Source organism: Ascaphus truei, chromosome 4, assembly GCF_040206685.1.
Source record: "Ascaphus truei isolate aAscTru1 chromosome 4, aAscTru1.hap1, whole genome shotgun sequence".
Lineage (NCBI taxonomy): Eukaryota > Metazoa > Chordata > Amphibia > Anura > Ascaphidae > Ascaphus > Ascaphus truei.
The window spans coordinates 346,814,918-346,832,086 of record NC_134486.1 but is presented as its reverse complement, the minus strand read 5'-3'; the positions used below and the strand labels follow the sequence as shown (position 1 = coordinate 346,832,086).

General features: G+C 41.8%; 1 protein-coding gene across 1 annotated transcript in view; it reads right to left on the bottom strand.

The window, feature by feature from the left end:
• The window catches only part of CSMD1 (CUB and Sushi multiple domains 1), a 2,556,145-nt gene that overhangs the window by 741,275 nt on the left and 1,797,701 nt on the right, over nucleotides 1-17,169 (bottom strand). Inside the window, exon 13 of the mRNA XM_075598211.1 lies at nucleotides 4,770-4,952. Coding sequence (XP_075454326.1) covers nucleotides 4,770-4,952 — 183 coding nt within the window. The remainder of the gene's footprint in view (nucleotides 1-4,769; nucleotides 4,953-17,169) is intronic.

Here is a 17,169-nt window from a genome sequence, read left to right as displayed (position 1 = left end):
ACAAGCACTTCAGACACAAAAGAAACGTTAGGAAAAAGGAGTACCTGCCGCATAGATCTTACAATCTACAAAATATGTGACAGATATGTTTAGGAATTAAAACAACTAAAAAGGGCAAATGTATTGGAATTAGGTCGCAAATATTTAGACATTTTAGTTGATATTCACATTTTGAAATACGAGGACAGTTACTTGTGCACAAAAAGGAGAACACCTGAGATACCTGAAAAATATGCTAATGTAGATTTGCAAAGTTTATTCAAATGAATTAGATTAGCTTATTTCCTAGAAATATGTATGCTTCTTTTTTGCACAGGTATCTCTTACTCTCTCTCCTCTCAAGGAAAAATCATATTTCTGGGTCTGGCCTAATTGAATGTTTAGCACAAATTTACAAATAGAGGTTGCCAGCAGAATGGCATGTATTCACACTTCTTCTAAAGGTGTTTTTAAGTAAAGTGAATCAACATTTTTTAGAGTAATCCTTGAATATTTACACTTGTCAATAAATACCATATTTGCAGTGAATTCGAATGTTGGCAAATAATTTGCATGTCTCTAGTTTTAACAAATCTACAGTGTTCGAAGACCTAATACAAACCACAGAGACGGTATAACAGTAAATAAATACATGTAGTTACCTTATTTTACAAGGAATCTGGAGTTGGTAGGTAGCATTAAGCTAATTTTGTCATAAATAAAACATCATATTATGTTTAATAGTATATAAAACCCATTTTGGATATTGTGACAGGGCTGCTTGTACTATTGTGTAAGTTAAATGCATGTTTGCTTTTTGGCATCAAGTGCACCACCTTTCTTTCTTTCTTGCTTGCTTTTTGCTGGGCCCAGCGATCTTTTTTGTTTCCTTTATCTGAAACTTTATTAACCTTTAATGTGGTGTCCTGAGGTCAGTCAGTATAATGCAGGTATCGTTAATGTTAAACAAAGTTTGATGTTACACAGCCATTGTCAGTCTCGCTTAAAAAGGAAAAGGGCGTTTCCTTCCTGCATACCATTCAGGGCAGATTATACCATGGTATGGGTGGGAGGGGGGGAGGGGAGGAGGGGGGGGAGGGGAGGAGGGGGGGGAGGGGAGGAGAGGGGGGGAGGGGGGTAGGGGAGGAGAGGGGGGGGGGGAGGGGGGTAAGGGAGGAGAGGGGGGGAGGGGGGGAGGGGGGAGAGGGGGGTAGGGGGGAGAGGGGGGGAGGGGGGAGGGGGGGGAGGGGGGAGGGGGGGAGAGGGGGGAGGGGAAGAGGGAGGGGTGGGGGGTTAAAAGTAAGTGATACTGAATGTCATTTATTTTGCAGAGTAAAGACATGCATGGGATGTTTGTGAAAGGTACTGTTTTTTGGGGCTTGCTACAGAAAATTGTATGTTGTGTGAAGTGTATTATGTTTGCTAATTGTGTAAGTTTTGGGAGACAACTCCCCTGTGTGGTTTACTTTATTTGGTTTTGTCCTAATTAACCAGTAATAAAAGGGAGGGAGTTTCTTTCCCTGGGGTCTCTTTCTGCACTCTTTGTTGTTGCTGTGTGATAGAAGGTTGTTCTTTTTCTGCACTCCTTGTTGCTGTTATGTGATATGAGGATGTCTGTGGAACTTCAGTGAAAGGATGCAAACTTTCTAATGCAGATATTGCTGGCTACTCTGTGGCTGGAGACATCACGCTTTGGGAACTAGTTGTTGTACATCTGAATGTGGAATACCAGACAAAAAGAATACCTAATAAAAAGAAGGTCCAGAGAACAGCAAAAGCCTCTTTCATTCTTCCCAGGGTCTGATGCTGCTGCTTCTTTAAATTAAAAGGCTGGGTCTCAACCTTTCACAGATATGTAATTACAAGCAAGCACAAAAATATACTTTTATAAGTGATATATTAAATGTATGAAATCTAGGTACAAAATCAAATCATTTCTTTAAGAAACACAGTTGTACCGTAGCAGTTGATATCATAACATGAATTATAAATAATAATGTCTGTTTCAAACCTTTTTATTTACATAGACGTACTAGGCAAGGATGCTCTTTATCTAATTATTATTTAATTTCGCTCCAGAACCTCTGGCCATATACAGACATAATCCAAATATTTTAAGCATACCAAAATTAGTATTCCAAAGTAAAATGTGGCTCTATGTACTGTAGATTATAAACGGTATTACTAATATCTGATCCTAATGTCTCAATTGATATACTAATGAAGAAAATGATTAAATTATCTCATATCTCAGGATATAAAATTAATGTATACAAATTGAAAATGTTGTCTTATTGTAAAGCATTTTAACAGTATATAGCATGGTATAAAATTGACCTCTTACCTAGAAGCAAAAGAACATTTGTTCTTTAAAGATCAAAATATCATAAAAATTAGAAAATATAAGTAAAGCCAATTTTGACAAATTACTTAAAACTTTATCTCTTTGGACATGGAAAGATGGAACTCAATGTCATTCATGGGTAAACTAAATCTTAAGATAATTTATTTATGTTGATTTATTATTAGATTAATTCAGGTGAAAAAAACAAACAATTATTATTAATAAACACAAATTATTATTTACAAATTAAACTTCAATGGAATCGCAAGAAACAGAATACGTATTTCAAACATAAAAACAATCTTTTTAATGGAGGTTCTGAATGTTCCTGAATTTAAAAATGATGTTCTTATAGAGTGAAAAATATAAATACTGTAATTTACAAGATTGGGCAAAAATAAAATGCCATATTCATACCAAAACATAACTGAAAACCGCAGGTCTTCTCTGTAAATGGTTTCATGTACTGTACTGTATCTCCTAACTTAAATCCTCATTTATCAATATTATCTCATTTTTATTTTAAATATAAAAATGCAAGTTTATTTTTAGTATAATAGTTTTCCAGAAATATAATTTTTTTTCCAAAAAGTTTAAAAATTAAATTGCACCTTTTACATTTGGCGAAATTCACAAAGTTGGAGACAGAGAGCTTTGAAAGGATAACTATAGTGCATTCAAATGATTGAAATTAGCAAGCCTGTAGACTTTGAAATACAGTAGTTTGTTTGCAAACTTTTCACAAACTTTTATAAAAGTTACAAGTTTGCTGTTCGTAAAAAAAGAGTAAGGGCCTCATGCAGAGAACAGCGCTAATAGCAATCTCGCCATTTTCCGGCGAAAATCGCGCTAAAAACAGGCGAAAATGGCGAGATTTGAAAAAAGCGCCATTTTTTTTTTTTTCCCTTGAAATTCGCCGCGCGGCTGGAGAGTTTCTAATCTCTCCAGTTTTTTTTTCTGCCGTATGCACAGAGCCGCGATCGCCATCTAGTGGCTGTTCGCGCCAAAAAAATGGCGCGATTTTCAACATTTTTCCTCTCCACCAAGCAGCTGGCGCTCCGCGGCCGGTGGAGGGGAAAAAAAAAAAAACGCGATTTTTTCCCCACTAGTTTCAACAGCGCTTATAGCGCTGGTTGAAACTCTCCATATGCAGAAAGGCTTGTAAATGCAGTTTTCTGCCCTTTCTGCATATGGAGAAAAAAACTCTCCAAAAAAGCTAAAATTTTTCCCCCTCTCCAATTCTAAAATTCGCTGCTCTCTGCATGAGGCCCTAAAAGTTTCCACATATCTCTAATTTAAATGATATCATTGAGAATAGAGCTATTACCTTATTTTCTGTTTTACAGTTACATTTTGGTCTCCATTACTCTGAGATTGACAATTATTTTAATATTAAGGCATGTAATAAGCAAATATGTCAAAACTACACAACGATTTTCAAACTTTTTTTTGCATTTGTGTCCCTGTCTCCCTTCCCACATTTGTAAATAATGATTATTTTAGTACATTCGGTTGGATAACACATATTAGGATAATCTTTCGAAGGAACATGCTTATTTAAATTTATCCATGGAATATGCAATGACTTCTCAAGAGCCAGTAACGGGAAATTATTACCTGCTGACATTTATTCTGATCCTTTCCATATGCTCCTGTTATAAATAACTTTGAGAAGTCAATATTTTGGAAACTTTACAAAGCCAGATTGACAATAAATTACTTTAATAGAAATCATGCCTCAATGTTTATATAAATGACATGGTTGACCATTTCTGCTCATCTGCTTATTGCTTTTTTATGACTGTATCATGGGCAATTGAGTACAAAAGGGTAGATATGTGCAAATAAATAGTGATCAAACCTGAATCACAGTTGAAAGGTTCTTGCTCTTTAAAGCATTTGTCAAAAAAGATCCATAAAGATCATGTATAAAGACACTTTTAAGAACCTTGCAAAATATCAAAAGGAAATCATAGAACTGTTTTGTCATGTAATACCAGAAAATTACTTACAACCAACCATGAAACTAGAATACATAATAAAACAGTATTGGCTGAAGTAAATTTAGCTCAATATTTTCTTTCATGCTACATTGTATACTGGGGGAAATACCTATATTTCATACTTTAAATTTATGTATATTTAAACAGTGTTAGACAGACACAAATCCCCAGTGGTTTCACTGTTTGTTCATTTGCGTGTCATTACCCAGAATCCCTGCAAGCATTGTATGCTAAGAGATAATGGGGTCAAACAGAGTTGTAGATCTGTCAGAGACATGCAAATGCACCACAAGTGGTATTTTTATTTACAGAAATGAATTGAAACATTCTGGACAACATGATATTTTTACCCTAGAGTACCTTTATTTTCTTACCTTGGCAAATTTACACATTTCAAGCACATTTTGGCAAAACGAATAGAAAACTGTGTACAAGAAACTTACAGACACAGTTGGGTTTATTTCCAGACCACTGATTATTTTGTTGACATGTGATTGTTTTTTCACCCACAAGCTCAAAAGCTGCTTGACAATCAAAGGTAAGTATGTCTCCATGCAGAAAACTGCTGCCGTTCCGTTTACCATACACGGGAATTCCTGGGTCTCCACAACCTCCCTTTTCAATTTCTGAATAAAGAAAAAAGAGATCAAAGTTCAAGTGTAACAAAAGTCAACATTTTATATTACTAATAACAAGCATATGAAACGAATATGACACAAATAAGAATGCGTACAATACTGATGCAGCCAGATTTACTTTCACAGGAGACACAGGAAAAAAGCGACACCTGCTCCACCACTAGCCAAGGACTGCTTGAAACATTATTACCCGTGCAACCAGGGGTGACACGATTGGCTTCTCTCAGCAATCGTCGAACATGTGCAACATCAGTCTGACTACTTCTGTATATTTGTATGTATGTATGTATTTATGTCTTTATTTGTATAGCGCCATAAAATGTACATAGCGCTTCACAGTAGTAATACATGTCATATAAATAACAAATATAAATAACAGATCATGGGAATAAGTGCTTCAGACATACTGTAAAAGTAACATTAAAAAAGGAGTCCCTGCTCCGAGGAGCTTACAATCTAATTGGTAGGTAGGGAGAACGTACAGAGACAGTAGGAGGGAATACTAGTAAGTGCGTCTGCAGGGGGCCAAGCTTTGTGTCATGTGTCCATGATTATCCAGTGCTACTCATATGCTTCTTTAAGCAGATGTGTCTTAAGGTGGGTCTTAAAGGTGGATAGCGAGGGGGCTAGTCGGGTATTGAGGGGAAGGGCATTCCAGAGGTGTGGGGCAGAAAGTGAGAAAGGTTTAAGGCGGGAGAGAGCTTTAGATACAAAGGGGGTAGAAAGAAGACATCCTTGAGAAGAACGCAAGAGTCGTGATGGTGCATAGCGAGAAATTAGGGCTGAGATGTAATGAGGGGCAGAAGAATGTAAAGCTTTAAAAGTGAGCAGTAGAATTGAGTGTGAGATACGCGATTTAATCGGAAGCCAGGAGAGGGATTTCAGCAGGGGAGACGCTGAGACAGATTTTGGAAAGAGTAGAGTGATTCTGGCAGCAGTGTTTAGGATAGATTGTAGGGGAGACAGGTGAGAGGTAGGAAGGCCGGACAGCAGGAGGTTGCAGTAATCGAGACGTGAGAGAATGAGGGCCTGAGTCAGAGTTTTAGCAGTTGAGTAACAGAGGAAAGGGCATATCTTTGTGATATTGCGGAGGAAAAAGCGACAAGTTTTAGAAACGTTTTGAATATGAGAGGAGAATGAGAGAGAGGAATCAAGTGTGACCCCTAGGCAGCGTGCTTGGGCTACTGGGTGAATGATCGTATTTCCAATAGCAATGTGGAAGGATGTAGTAGGGCCAGGTTTGGGAGGTAGTATAAGGAGCTCTGTTTTTGCCATGTTAAGTTTCAGTCGGCGGATGGCCATCCAGGATGATATTCCAGAGAGGCATTCAGAAACTTTGGTCTGTATAGCAGGTGTAAGGTCAGGGGTTGAAAGGTAAATTTGTGTGTCGTCAGCATAGAGGTGATATTTAAACCCAAAAGATGTGATTAGGTCACCTAGAGAGAGTGTGTAGAGAGAAAAGAGAAGGGGTCCCAGGACAGAGCCCTGGGGTACCCCCACAGAGAGATCAATAGAGGAGGAGGAGGTGTTAGCAAAAGAGACACTGAAGGTACGATGGGAGAGGTAAGAGGAGATCCAGGATAAAGCTTTGTTCCGAATACCAAGAGTATGGAGAACGTGAAGGAGAAGAGGGTGGTCCACGGTGTCGAATGCTGCAGAGAGGTCGAGTAATATGAGCAGAGTGTAATGACCTCTGTCTTTGGCAGCGTGGAGGTCGTCAGTTATTTTAGTGAGGGCTGTTTCAGTAGAGTGAGCAGTGCGGAAGCCAGATTGTAGAGGGTCTAGTACAGAATAGGTGTTGAGAAAGTGTAGCAATCGAGAGAATACAAGACGTTCAAGGAGTTTGGAGGCAAAAGGCAGGAGGGAGACAGGTCGATAGTTAGAAGGACAGGTAGGGTCAAGCTTGCTGTTTTTGAGTAATGGTATAACGGTTGCATGCTTGAAGGATGAAGGAAAGGTACCAGAGTAGAGGGAAGAGTTAAAGATCTGTGTGAGCATAGGGATTATAGAAGGAGCAATAGGTTTTAGGAGATGGGAGGGAATGGGATCAAGATGGCAAGTGGTAGAGGGAGAAGAGGAGATCAGCAGTGATACATCCTCCTCCGAGATAGCAGAAAAAGAGTCAAGAAAGACAGGAGGAGAGTTGGGAAGCATTGTGGGATGGGAGGAGGCAACAGATGGGATGTTCTGCCGTATGGACTCCACCTTTTTCTTAAAAAAGTCAGCAAAGTCCTGAGGTGAGATGGAGGAAGAAGAGGAGGCAGCTGAGGGTGGTCTGAGTAGAGAGTCAAAGACAGAAAAGAGACGGCATGGGTTAGACTTGTGTGTGTTGATTAGTGATGAAAAGTAGGTTTGTTTAGCCTGAAAGAGGGCAGAGTTGAAACAGGATAGCATAAATTTGTAGTGAATGAAGTCTGCGAGCGTATGAGATTTCCTCCAGAGGCGTTCAGAGGAACGAGTGGAGGAACGCAGCATGCATTTGTGGGAGTTTAGCCAGGGTCTGGGGTTAGAAGGGCGAGGACGGCAGAGAGAAAGTGGGGCATGAAGATCAAGAGAGGAAGATAAGGCAGAGTTGTAGTTCCTGACCAGGTTGTCAGGGTCTGAAGCAGAACTGAGAGAGGAGAGGGAGGAGCGTAAAGTGGAATCAAGAGCTGGTAGGTTAAAAGAGCGCAGGTTTCTGCAAAAACGAGGGCGAGATGGAGATGGAGAGAAGCGAGAGAGAGAAAATGAGATGAGGTGATGGTCGGAGAGAGGAAAAGGGGAAATGGAGAAGTCGGAGAGAGAGAAGTTTTTAGTGAAAACCAGGTCTAAGTAGTGGCCATCCTTGTGGGTGCTGGCTGCAGTCCACTGTTGAAGGCCAAAAGAAGAGGTTAGAGAAAGAAAGCGGGAAGCCCAAGGGAGAGAGGGGTCATCAATGTGGCAGTTGAAGTCCCCAAGGAGAAGAACAGGGGAGTCTGATGAGAGAAAGAAAGAGAGCCAGGATTCAAAGTGAGAGAGAAAGGCAGAAGGGGGATGAGTAGAGGAAGGTGGGCGATAGATGACCGCCACATGGACCGGGAGAGGAGAGAAGATCTGGACTGTGTGAGCCTCGAAGGAGGGAAAAGCAAGAGAGGGGGGAATAGAAACTGTTCTGTAACGGCAGAGAGAGGAGAGCAGGAGCCCCATGCCCTATTTGATTGATTTTTACATTTACACCACTACTGTTTTTTTATTTAGTATCTGATACATTAATAACACATGGCAATGTTATGCATGCAGTACATTTCAATAAACATATGGAATATATATATATATATATATATATATATATATATATATATATATATATATATATATATATATATATATATATATATTAGACATTATGAGAAAGCGCACAACCCATAGCGTAAAAACGTATAAAAAGTTTAATAAAAATATATAGAGGGAAACAAGCTCACTCACAAACATAAAATGTAATAAGGCATGTATGATAATAATAATATCACCACCACGGGAACAGCACGGCAAGATCTCCTGCAGCGTCAGATGTAGCAAACGCTGCCCGCTCGTGTCCCACGGTCTCAGACCTCATGGATGGTGTTGAAACCTGTAATCTTAGGAGTCCTGAGTTGTCAGTCTCTCCACACCAGACCGGCTATCAACTGCGTCAATTCTGGGGCTGTGTGCAGCAGGGCTGAAGCTTGCCACTGCTTCCGACCCTTGTTGATGATGTAGTGTCGGCGCTGCTTCCTAACGCGTTTCGTCAGACACACTGACTTTTTCATCCTGGTGCGGAGAGACTGACAACTCAGGACTCCTAAGATTACAGGTTTCAACTCCATCCATGAGGTCTGAGACCGTGGCACACGAGCGGGCGGCGTTTGCTACATCTGACGCTGCAGAAGATCTTGCTGTGCTGTTCCTGTCTTGGTGATATTATTATCATACATGCCTAATTACATTTTATGTTTGTGAGTGAGCTTGTTTCCCTCTCTATATATTTTTATTAAACTTTATATGTTTTTACGCTATGGGTTGTGCGCTTTCTCCTTCTGTCTAATAGATTTTTGTGGCACTGGTTCTTCTGCTGAAAGCTGCCCCACACCCATTCAAGCGACAACAACTGACTGGACATTCTGATGAGTGGATTAGTATCATCTTTTTATTTTTTATGATTCACTGCTTTACCTGTTTTATTTTTGATATAATTTGTTTTTATTTCAAAGTTATCACTTGTCATTTTGGCACTACTAATCCATATATATATATATATATATATATATATATATATATATATATATATATATATATATATACAGCTTAACCCCATTATAGCGCGGTCCTCGGGGGCCGCCACCCGCTACCACCGCGTTATAAACAGGGTCGTGAAAAAAAAATGGCCGCCGAAAAAAAATATTTATTTATTTTAAAGTTTTTTTTCTTTTTTTTTCCTTCTGGTGGTACCGCGTCCACCGGAGGGGGAAAGCTGAGAACTCTCCCAGCATTCCCAGACCCAGTGGGGCAGCGCCAAAAGCACGCAGCATTTACCCGGCATCTGACAGCTCTTCCCCCTGTCTCTGCTTCCTGCTTCTGCTTCCGTCTTGCGAGAGCAAGCTCCCTTAAAGAGACAGTGTGTCTCTGTGTTTGTGTGTGTGTGTGTGTGTATTTGACTGTGTGAAACGGTGTGTGTGTGTGTGTGCAGTGTGCTGTGAGTGTGTGCAGTGTGCTGTGAGTGTGTGCAGTGTGCTGTGTGCTGTGAGTGTATGCAGTGTGCTGTGTGTGTGTGCTGTGAGTGTATGCAGTGTGCTGTGAGTGTGTGCTGTGAATGTATGCAGTGTGCTGTGAGTGTGTGCAGTGTGCTGTGAGTGTATGCAGTGTGCTGTGAGTGTATGCAGTGTGCTGTGAGTGTGTGCCGTGAGTGTATGCAGTGGGCTGTGAGTGTGTGCAGTTTATGTGCAAAAAACAAAAACTTAAAAAAAAAATTATTTATTTTTTTAAATTTGGGGTCCACACTCAAACCGCGTTATAGCGGATTGCGCTATAACGGGGTTGAGCTGTATATATATATATGCATCAATCAGTATAATAATTGAATAACTAAAACATTTTTTTCATAAGCAAAGAGATGTGCATGTCCTAATGTACAGTATATTTAATTCATCACATGTACTGTACTTTGTCAAATAACATTTGTGACAATTTGCAAAAATGGAAATTAAACCCTACAAGGGATCGGTCAAAAGTAATTTTTTCGAAAAAAAGAGTAATGATTTTTTTAGAATAAATGCAGCTACAGTACTGTGGTACGCATAGATTTTGAGAATCAAATGGAATATTTCTTTATATTTTTTTTAACTCCTTCCCTTTTCAATGATAATTTTCCGATTATATCGTCAGATGAAACTTAAAAAAACAGTCAGCTTTTGTTTTGTATATCAGTTTGCATGACTAGATTTCCCATCACCCCCCTTCCATAAAATAGGCCTCAGGCTAACAATAAAAGAATCTAATCATAAGATCATGAATTTTAACAAATAGTTTAGTCTTATGGTCTTTCTTTAATGGTGGTTCTGAATGATGACCTTCTCTGTGCTCTCAGTTTATAGATTACTAGTTCATAAAAGCTACATTTAATGATAAAGAATATTACTTGCATCTACTTCTTTTATACAGTACATAATGAGTGCTATACAGTACCACACAATCCTGATGCTTTCTAACAAAAGCATACAATAGCTAGGCTGTGAAAACCTATAAAAGCAAAAATACAATTTTATATATAGCTATATATATATATATATATATATATATATATATATATATATATATATAGCTATCTATCTATCTATCTATCTATCTATCTATCTATCTATCTATCTATCTATCTATCTATCTATCTATCTATCTTTCTATCTATCTATCTAAATATATATATATATCAAGATAGATAGATAGATAGATAGATAGATAGATAGATAGATAGATAGATAGATAGATAGATAGATAGATAGAGATGCAATGCTACCACATTCTTCACAAATAATAAAGCAATCATAACGTTACAGATTAGGGTTCATCCTTACACCAATATTATTAAGTTCTATAAAAAATTACAAATATTATTTTTTATAAAAGAGATACTCAACTGTCTATTGCTTTATTTGTTTTTGTTTTTATGACAGCATATTAGAAATATAACAAACATAAATTAAATTTGCGTCAAGAAACTCAGCATTGTTTAGCACAGTATATACAGTACACTTTTGTTCTACATAATAGGACACAGAAAATAAGAGTTCGTTATCTCCTTAAAACATTACAGTCTTGTCAACTCTGAATGACTCTTTGCACGTCTCACTGAGTTGGTGTCGGTTTCAAAGGTCTCATAGATTTTAATGGAATCTCACTGATAAAAATGCCCTTTTTGGACCCAAACCTCAAAAGTTCATAGATTTCAGCTGTTGAAAGTTGACACATCTTCCCTTTTATAAAGCCAACATAGACGAATGCTTTTGCTACTAGCAGTTGCCGCTGATACTGTGAAAGTCTCTGCTTTATATTCTCGAACATTTTGAACCACTCTCATGAGTTTCCGCTGTGATCAGAATGTATTCATCTTACCTTCATCTTTTTTATGTATTTCTGATGTCCTTAACTGAACCAAATATGTTTAACATGAATTTGATGCAATCAGCTACAGGTTCTGGTATAAAGGCCACAATGATATTATTTATTTCTGCAGGATAATGTGTGATGTAGTCATGCATGTACACAAATATGTGAAGGTACAGTAATGCTACAGTATCATAAATGCCAGTGCACCGTGACTGGTATTATCAAGTGTCATTTGCTTTAACTCTCAAGAATGAAAAAAAGTAAATAGCCCATATTTTCTAAGAGGTCTTCTGCCATAAGACTTCTTCCAGTGCTTGCAGGCACCTTACAGTCAATTAACTTAAATGGTTTGTGAGGTGTCTTCCATCATTGGAAGATGTCTTATGGTAGAAGATGCTTAGTATATATGACCCTATATCCCTTCACTAATACACAATACTTTTTAGATATGCTGCATCATATTTGATCCCTCCCAATACCACACTTAAAAATTTTACAAATAGCACGTCCAAGGATGTCTAAGGCCAACATATGCACTAAGCTTATAATGTAACGTTACTATAAACAGGAACAGGCTTTTCGTTAACGCCTTATTCACAAGGCTAGTTATTTGCAAAATAAATGGCCTACATATCATTATCATATTGTAGGATACTGTTGTATTGTTGTCTAATAATGTGATGGTATGTGAGTCCTGGCATTAATCCTAACTTGACCCTGACATATGGCTTTTGCTGGAGTTGAGAGAGATAAGAAAGGAGAGTAAAATAACTATGGTAAATAAAGTTATGTTATTTCAATCATGCTATGAGGGTTACACCAATTGTCACTCTGCCACAGCCCAAACCCTGTTTAGTGCTGACTTAAATAACGTAATGTTAAGTGACTTTATTAACCTTTTTGGACTACAGCGAATAGGATATTGTGTGTGTAGCCCCGGTCCCTTGGTCTCCCAGTACCCCCCCCCCCTCCATGCCTTCGTTGCGGTCACGGGTGCCGCTGTAGACGACGGACCTGCCGGATGGTTGAAAAGGTGAGGGCCAGAGCAGGGAGCGCTCGGGAGGCTCCGCGGTGCACCCAGTTAGCGGGGGCCGCCATCTTCAAGTGCGCACGCATGCGCAGCAAGCAGGCAGGCATGTCAGGGCTTTGCGCATGTACAATAGGGTAGAGAGAGTGGTGGACATGACACATAGGTTCCGCAATGGGGGACCACATTTCCCTGCAACCATGGGGGCTGAGTCACCTGATCCCCACCAGCCAATGAATGTGTGAGGATTCACTGCAGCAGAGATAGATACTTTTCGCGCGCTGAGCCCACGTTAGTTGAAGCTGGGAGCTGGGTGAGTGAGTGTCACGCTGCGCTCACCACAAACAGGACGGAAGACCGCGGGGCTGAGGTGGGGATAGAAAGGCACCGACCCACAACCACGCAGTCCTGTCCGGAATGCGTAGTCCAAGTCGTACCGCGTCGTAGGGTTGGAGAGGTCAGGGTAGTCAGGGTACTTGCCGTGATCCGGGATTGGAGAGTAGAGGATAGTAGATTTCCGTAGCCAAGGTCCAGGGTAAATAGAAGGTAGAATGGTCGAGAGCGAAGCCGGGTTCAAAGTGCTGGAGAAGGTAGGAGTCCAAAGAACAGCCAGGTTCAAGTATCAGGAAACAGACAGGTCAGGCCAAGCAAAGTTCAAGCAACACAAAACAGCAGTGGTGAGCACAATGCATAAACAGGAGTTTATGCTCAGCAAGGAATGCCAGACAGGAGCAGGTATATATGCAGGGAGGATCCAATTACATTGCAAGGGTGTGATCCGGTCCTCCAATGGTGTCCGAGCAGCAGTAATTAGAAACAGCCTGCAGGTCATGCTTTCCTGGTGATTGCCTTGGTTGCCGAGCAACCCGCGCGCGTGCGCGATGCGCGTCGCGGAGCGCTGACGTCACGCGGGTGTACGGCCGAGTTCCCTCCCAGTGGGAGGTGCTGTCAGCTTCTCACTGAGCGTGCGTGTACTGCCCTAGCCGTGCGTGTGCGCATAGGAACGCCGTGTGACGCGTCAGCGGGCGGTCTGTGACCGGAGTAGCTGCGGATGTGACAGTATCCCCCCCTTGAGGGGAGACCTCCGGGCGACCCAGAGATGGTTTTTCCGGGTACCTACGGTGGAAGGCATAAATGAGACGGTTGGCATGTACCTGACGATGAGGAATCCACTCTCTCTCTTCCGGGCCATAGCCTCTCCAGTGTACGAGATATTGCAATCCTCCTCTGGACATCCTAGAATTGAGGATAGTCTGTACCTCCTATTCTCGTTGACCCTCTACCAGTATAGTTTGTGGCGGTTTAGGTTGCCCCTTGGAGGAAGAGTCTTGTAGGTATGGTTTTAGAAGGGAGGAGTGAAAAACAGAGGGAATTCTCATAGATTTAGGCAGTTCTAGCCGATAGGCTACTGGGTTGATCCTTTTAGTGATGCGGAAGGGGCCAATGAAGCGTGGTGCCAGTTTGGGTGAAGTTACCTTTAAACGAATGTTTTTGGTGGATAACCAGACCCTTTGTCCTACAGAGTACCCTGGGACCTCTCTTCGGTGACGATCCGCTTGTCTCTTCTGTAGTCTACCAGCGTGCTGTAGGTTTAGATGGATCTTCTGCCATAAGTCTTGTAAGTGAAGGATCTTGTCTTCTGCGGCCAGGACTCCAGACTTCGAGATAAGAGAAGGGAGCGCAGAAGGATGGAACCCGTAGTTGATCATGAATGGTGATTGTTGAGATGATTCATTCCGAAGATTGTTATGGGAGAATTCTGCCCATGGAAGAAGTTCAGCCCAGTCATCTTGAGTATCAGCAACAAAACACCTTAAAAATTGTTCCAGAGACTGATTGGTGCGTTCAGTTTGCCCATTGGTCTGGGGGTGATAGCCTGACGAGAAATGTAGTGTGACGTCCAGACTCTTACAGAACGCTCTCCAGAATCGTGAAATGAATTGGGATCCTCTGTCAGATACTATGTTCCGGGGAGTACCATGAACCTGAAGATCTCCCTGATGAAAACGTCGGACAACATTGATGCGGTGGGTAGGCCTTTCATGGGAATGAAGTGATCCTGTTTTGAAAACCTGTCCACCACTACGAGTATGGTGTCCATGCCTCTAGATTTAGGCAACTCAACAATAAAGTCCATAGATATGTGTGTCCATGGACGTTCCGGGATCGGTAATGGATGAAGAAGACCCGCAGGTCTGTTGTGTGGCATCTTGTTCCGTGCACAAATAGCGCATGAAGATACAAAAGCTCGTATATCCCTCCGCATATTGGGCCACCAGAACGTGCGTTCGATGAGCTCAGTAGTTCTTTTGGTGCCAGGATGACCAGCTGTCTTGGATGAATGTCCCCACTCCATGACTCTCCTCTGGTAAAGAAGTGGAGTGAACAAACGATCTTCTGGAACCTTGAGTCCTGCTGGGATGTTGTTTTGAGCCTTGGTAATATCAGGCAAGGCGCTGAAAGTACTGGCTGCAACAATGCAAGTGGATGGAAGAATGGTCTCCTGCTGTTCCACCCTGCTATCCTCTACCAGGAACTGTCGAGACAACGCGTCGGCTTTAATGTTCTTAGAGCCTGGGATATATGAAATGAGGAAGTTGAAGCGTGTAAAGAATAAGGACCATCTTGCCTGGCGAGACCCGCGTCGCCGTGCTCCCTCAATGTACAGTAGGTTCTTATGGTCTGTTAATATTGTGACAGGTGTCTCCGTACCCTCCAGTAGATGTCTCCACTCCTCCAAGGCCAGTTTGATCGCGAGGAGCTCCCGGTTACCCACGTCATAATTCCTTTGAGCGGAGGAATTTTTTTTAGAAAAATACGCACAGGGGTGAAGTGGAGCTTGAGGATTCTTTCTCTGGGAGAGTATAGCACCTGCTCCTATATCGGAGGAGTCTACCTCTAAGGAAAATGGTAATGAAGGATCTGGGTGTACCAAGATGGGTGCTGAGGCGAATGCTGTCTTTATCCTCTCGAAGGCCTGGAGAGCTTCGTTAGACCAATTAGTAGGGTCAGCTCCTTTCTGAGTGAGCGCCGTGATGAGTGCTACTACCGATGAGAATCCTTGAATGAACCTCCGGTAATAGTTGGCGAAGTCGAGGAACCTTTGGATAGCCTTGAGGGAGAGAGGACAGGGCCATTCGAGTACAGCTTTGACCTTGCTGGGGTCCATAGCGAGTCCAGTGTCCGATATAATATAGCCGAGAAATGAGGTAGATCTTTGGTGGAAATGGCATTTCTCAAGCTTAGCAAATAAGTGGTTCTCTCTTAAGCGCTGCAAGACTTGTTTGACGTGAGTAGTATGTTCCGGCATGGATCTGGAAAAAATTAATATATCATCCAGGTATACAATCACATGACGGTCCAGAAGGTCTCTAAAGATGTCATTAACAAAGTCTTGGAAGACCGCAGGGGCATTGCACAACCCAAACGGCATAACTCTGTACTCGTAATGCCCGTTGCGAGTATTGAATGCTGTCTTCCATTCGTCTCCTTGTCTAATTCTGACCAGATTATAGGCGCCTCTGAGATCCAGCTTGGTGAAGATCTTAGCTCCTTGGAGTTTGTCAAACAATTCTGTTGTTAACGGAAGGGGGTAGCGGTTCTTTATGGTAAGTTTGTTGAGACTGCGATAGTCTATGCAGGGTCTGAGGGTTCCGTCCTTATTCTTGACGAAGAAAAATCCCGCCCCCGCAGGTGATGAGGATTTACGAATGAACCCCCTCTGAAGATTCTCCTGGATATATAGTCTCATAGCCTGAGTCTCAGGTATGGACAATGGGTATGATCCTCCTCTCGGGGGCATGGTACCGGGTAGAAGATCGATTGGGCAATCGTACGCACGATGTGGCGGAAGTTCCTCTGCCTGGCGTTTGTCAAAGACGTCGCAAAACTCTTCATATATCTCCGGTAGCTGTATCCTGTCAGGATCCGTGAGTTCCAGACCTGCCACCGATTTAGGAGTAGCTATGCAATGTTCCAAGCAATAGGAACTCCAACGTAGAGGTGTGGACTCTGTCCAGTCGACGACTGGATTGTGGATCCGGAGCCATGGGAGTCCTAGAATAACGTCCGTGGAGGGAGTGTGGATAATATCCAGTGTTAAGGTCTCGGAGTGAGCGTCACCGGTCGAGATCTTAAGGGGCACAGTTTGCAAGGAAATGAACGCAGGCTGCAAGGGTTGTCCGTCGATGGCTTCAAGGGCTACCGGTCGATCTTTGGGTACCAACGGTATCATATTCTTGATTGCAAAATCTTGGTCAACGAAGTTTCCCCCTGACCCCGAATCCAGAAAGGCCCGTGTCTGTACTGTGAAGGTCTCACCGGATATGGAGATGGGTAGGTAAATCCTAGTAGAGGGTTGAGGAGGGGGAAAGGTTGCAGTGCCCAGCGTGATCCTCCTTATACTCACTGGGCTTTGGCGTTTCCCGGTTTAATGGGACAGTTGAACACCAGGTGTCCGTTATTGCCACAGTAGAGGCACAAGCCCACTTGTCTTCTCCGTTGCCTCTCAACAGGTGAAAGAGTAGTCCCTCCTAGCTGCATGGGTTCGTCTAGGATGGGAGTTGTGGAGAGTAGAGGGCC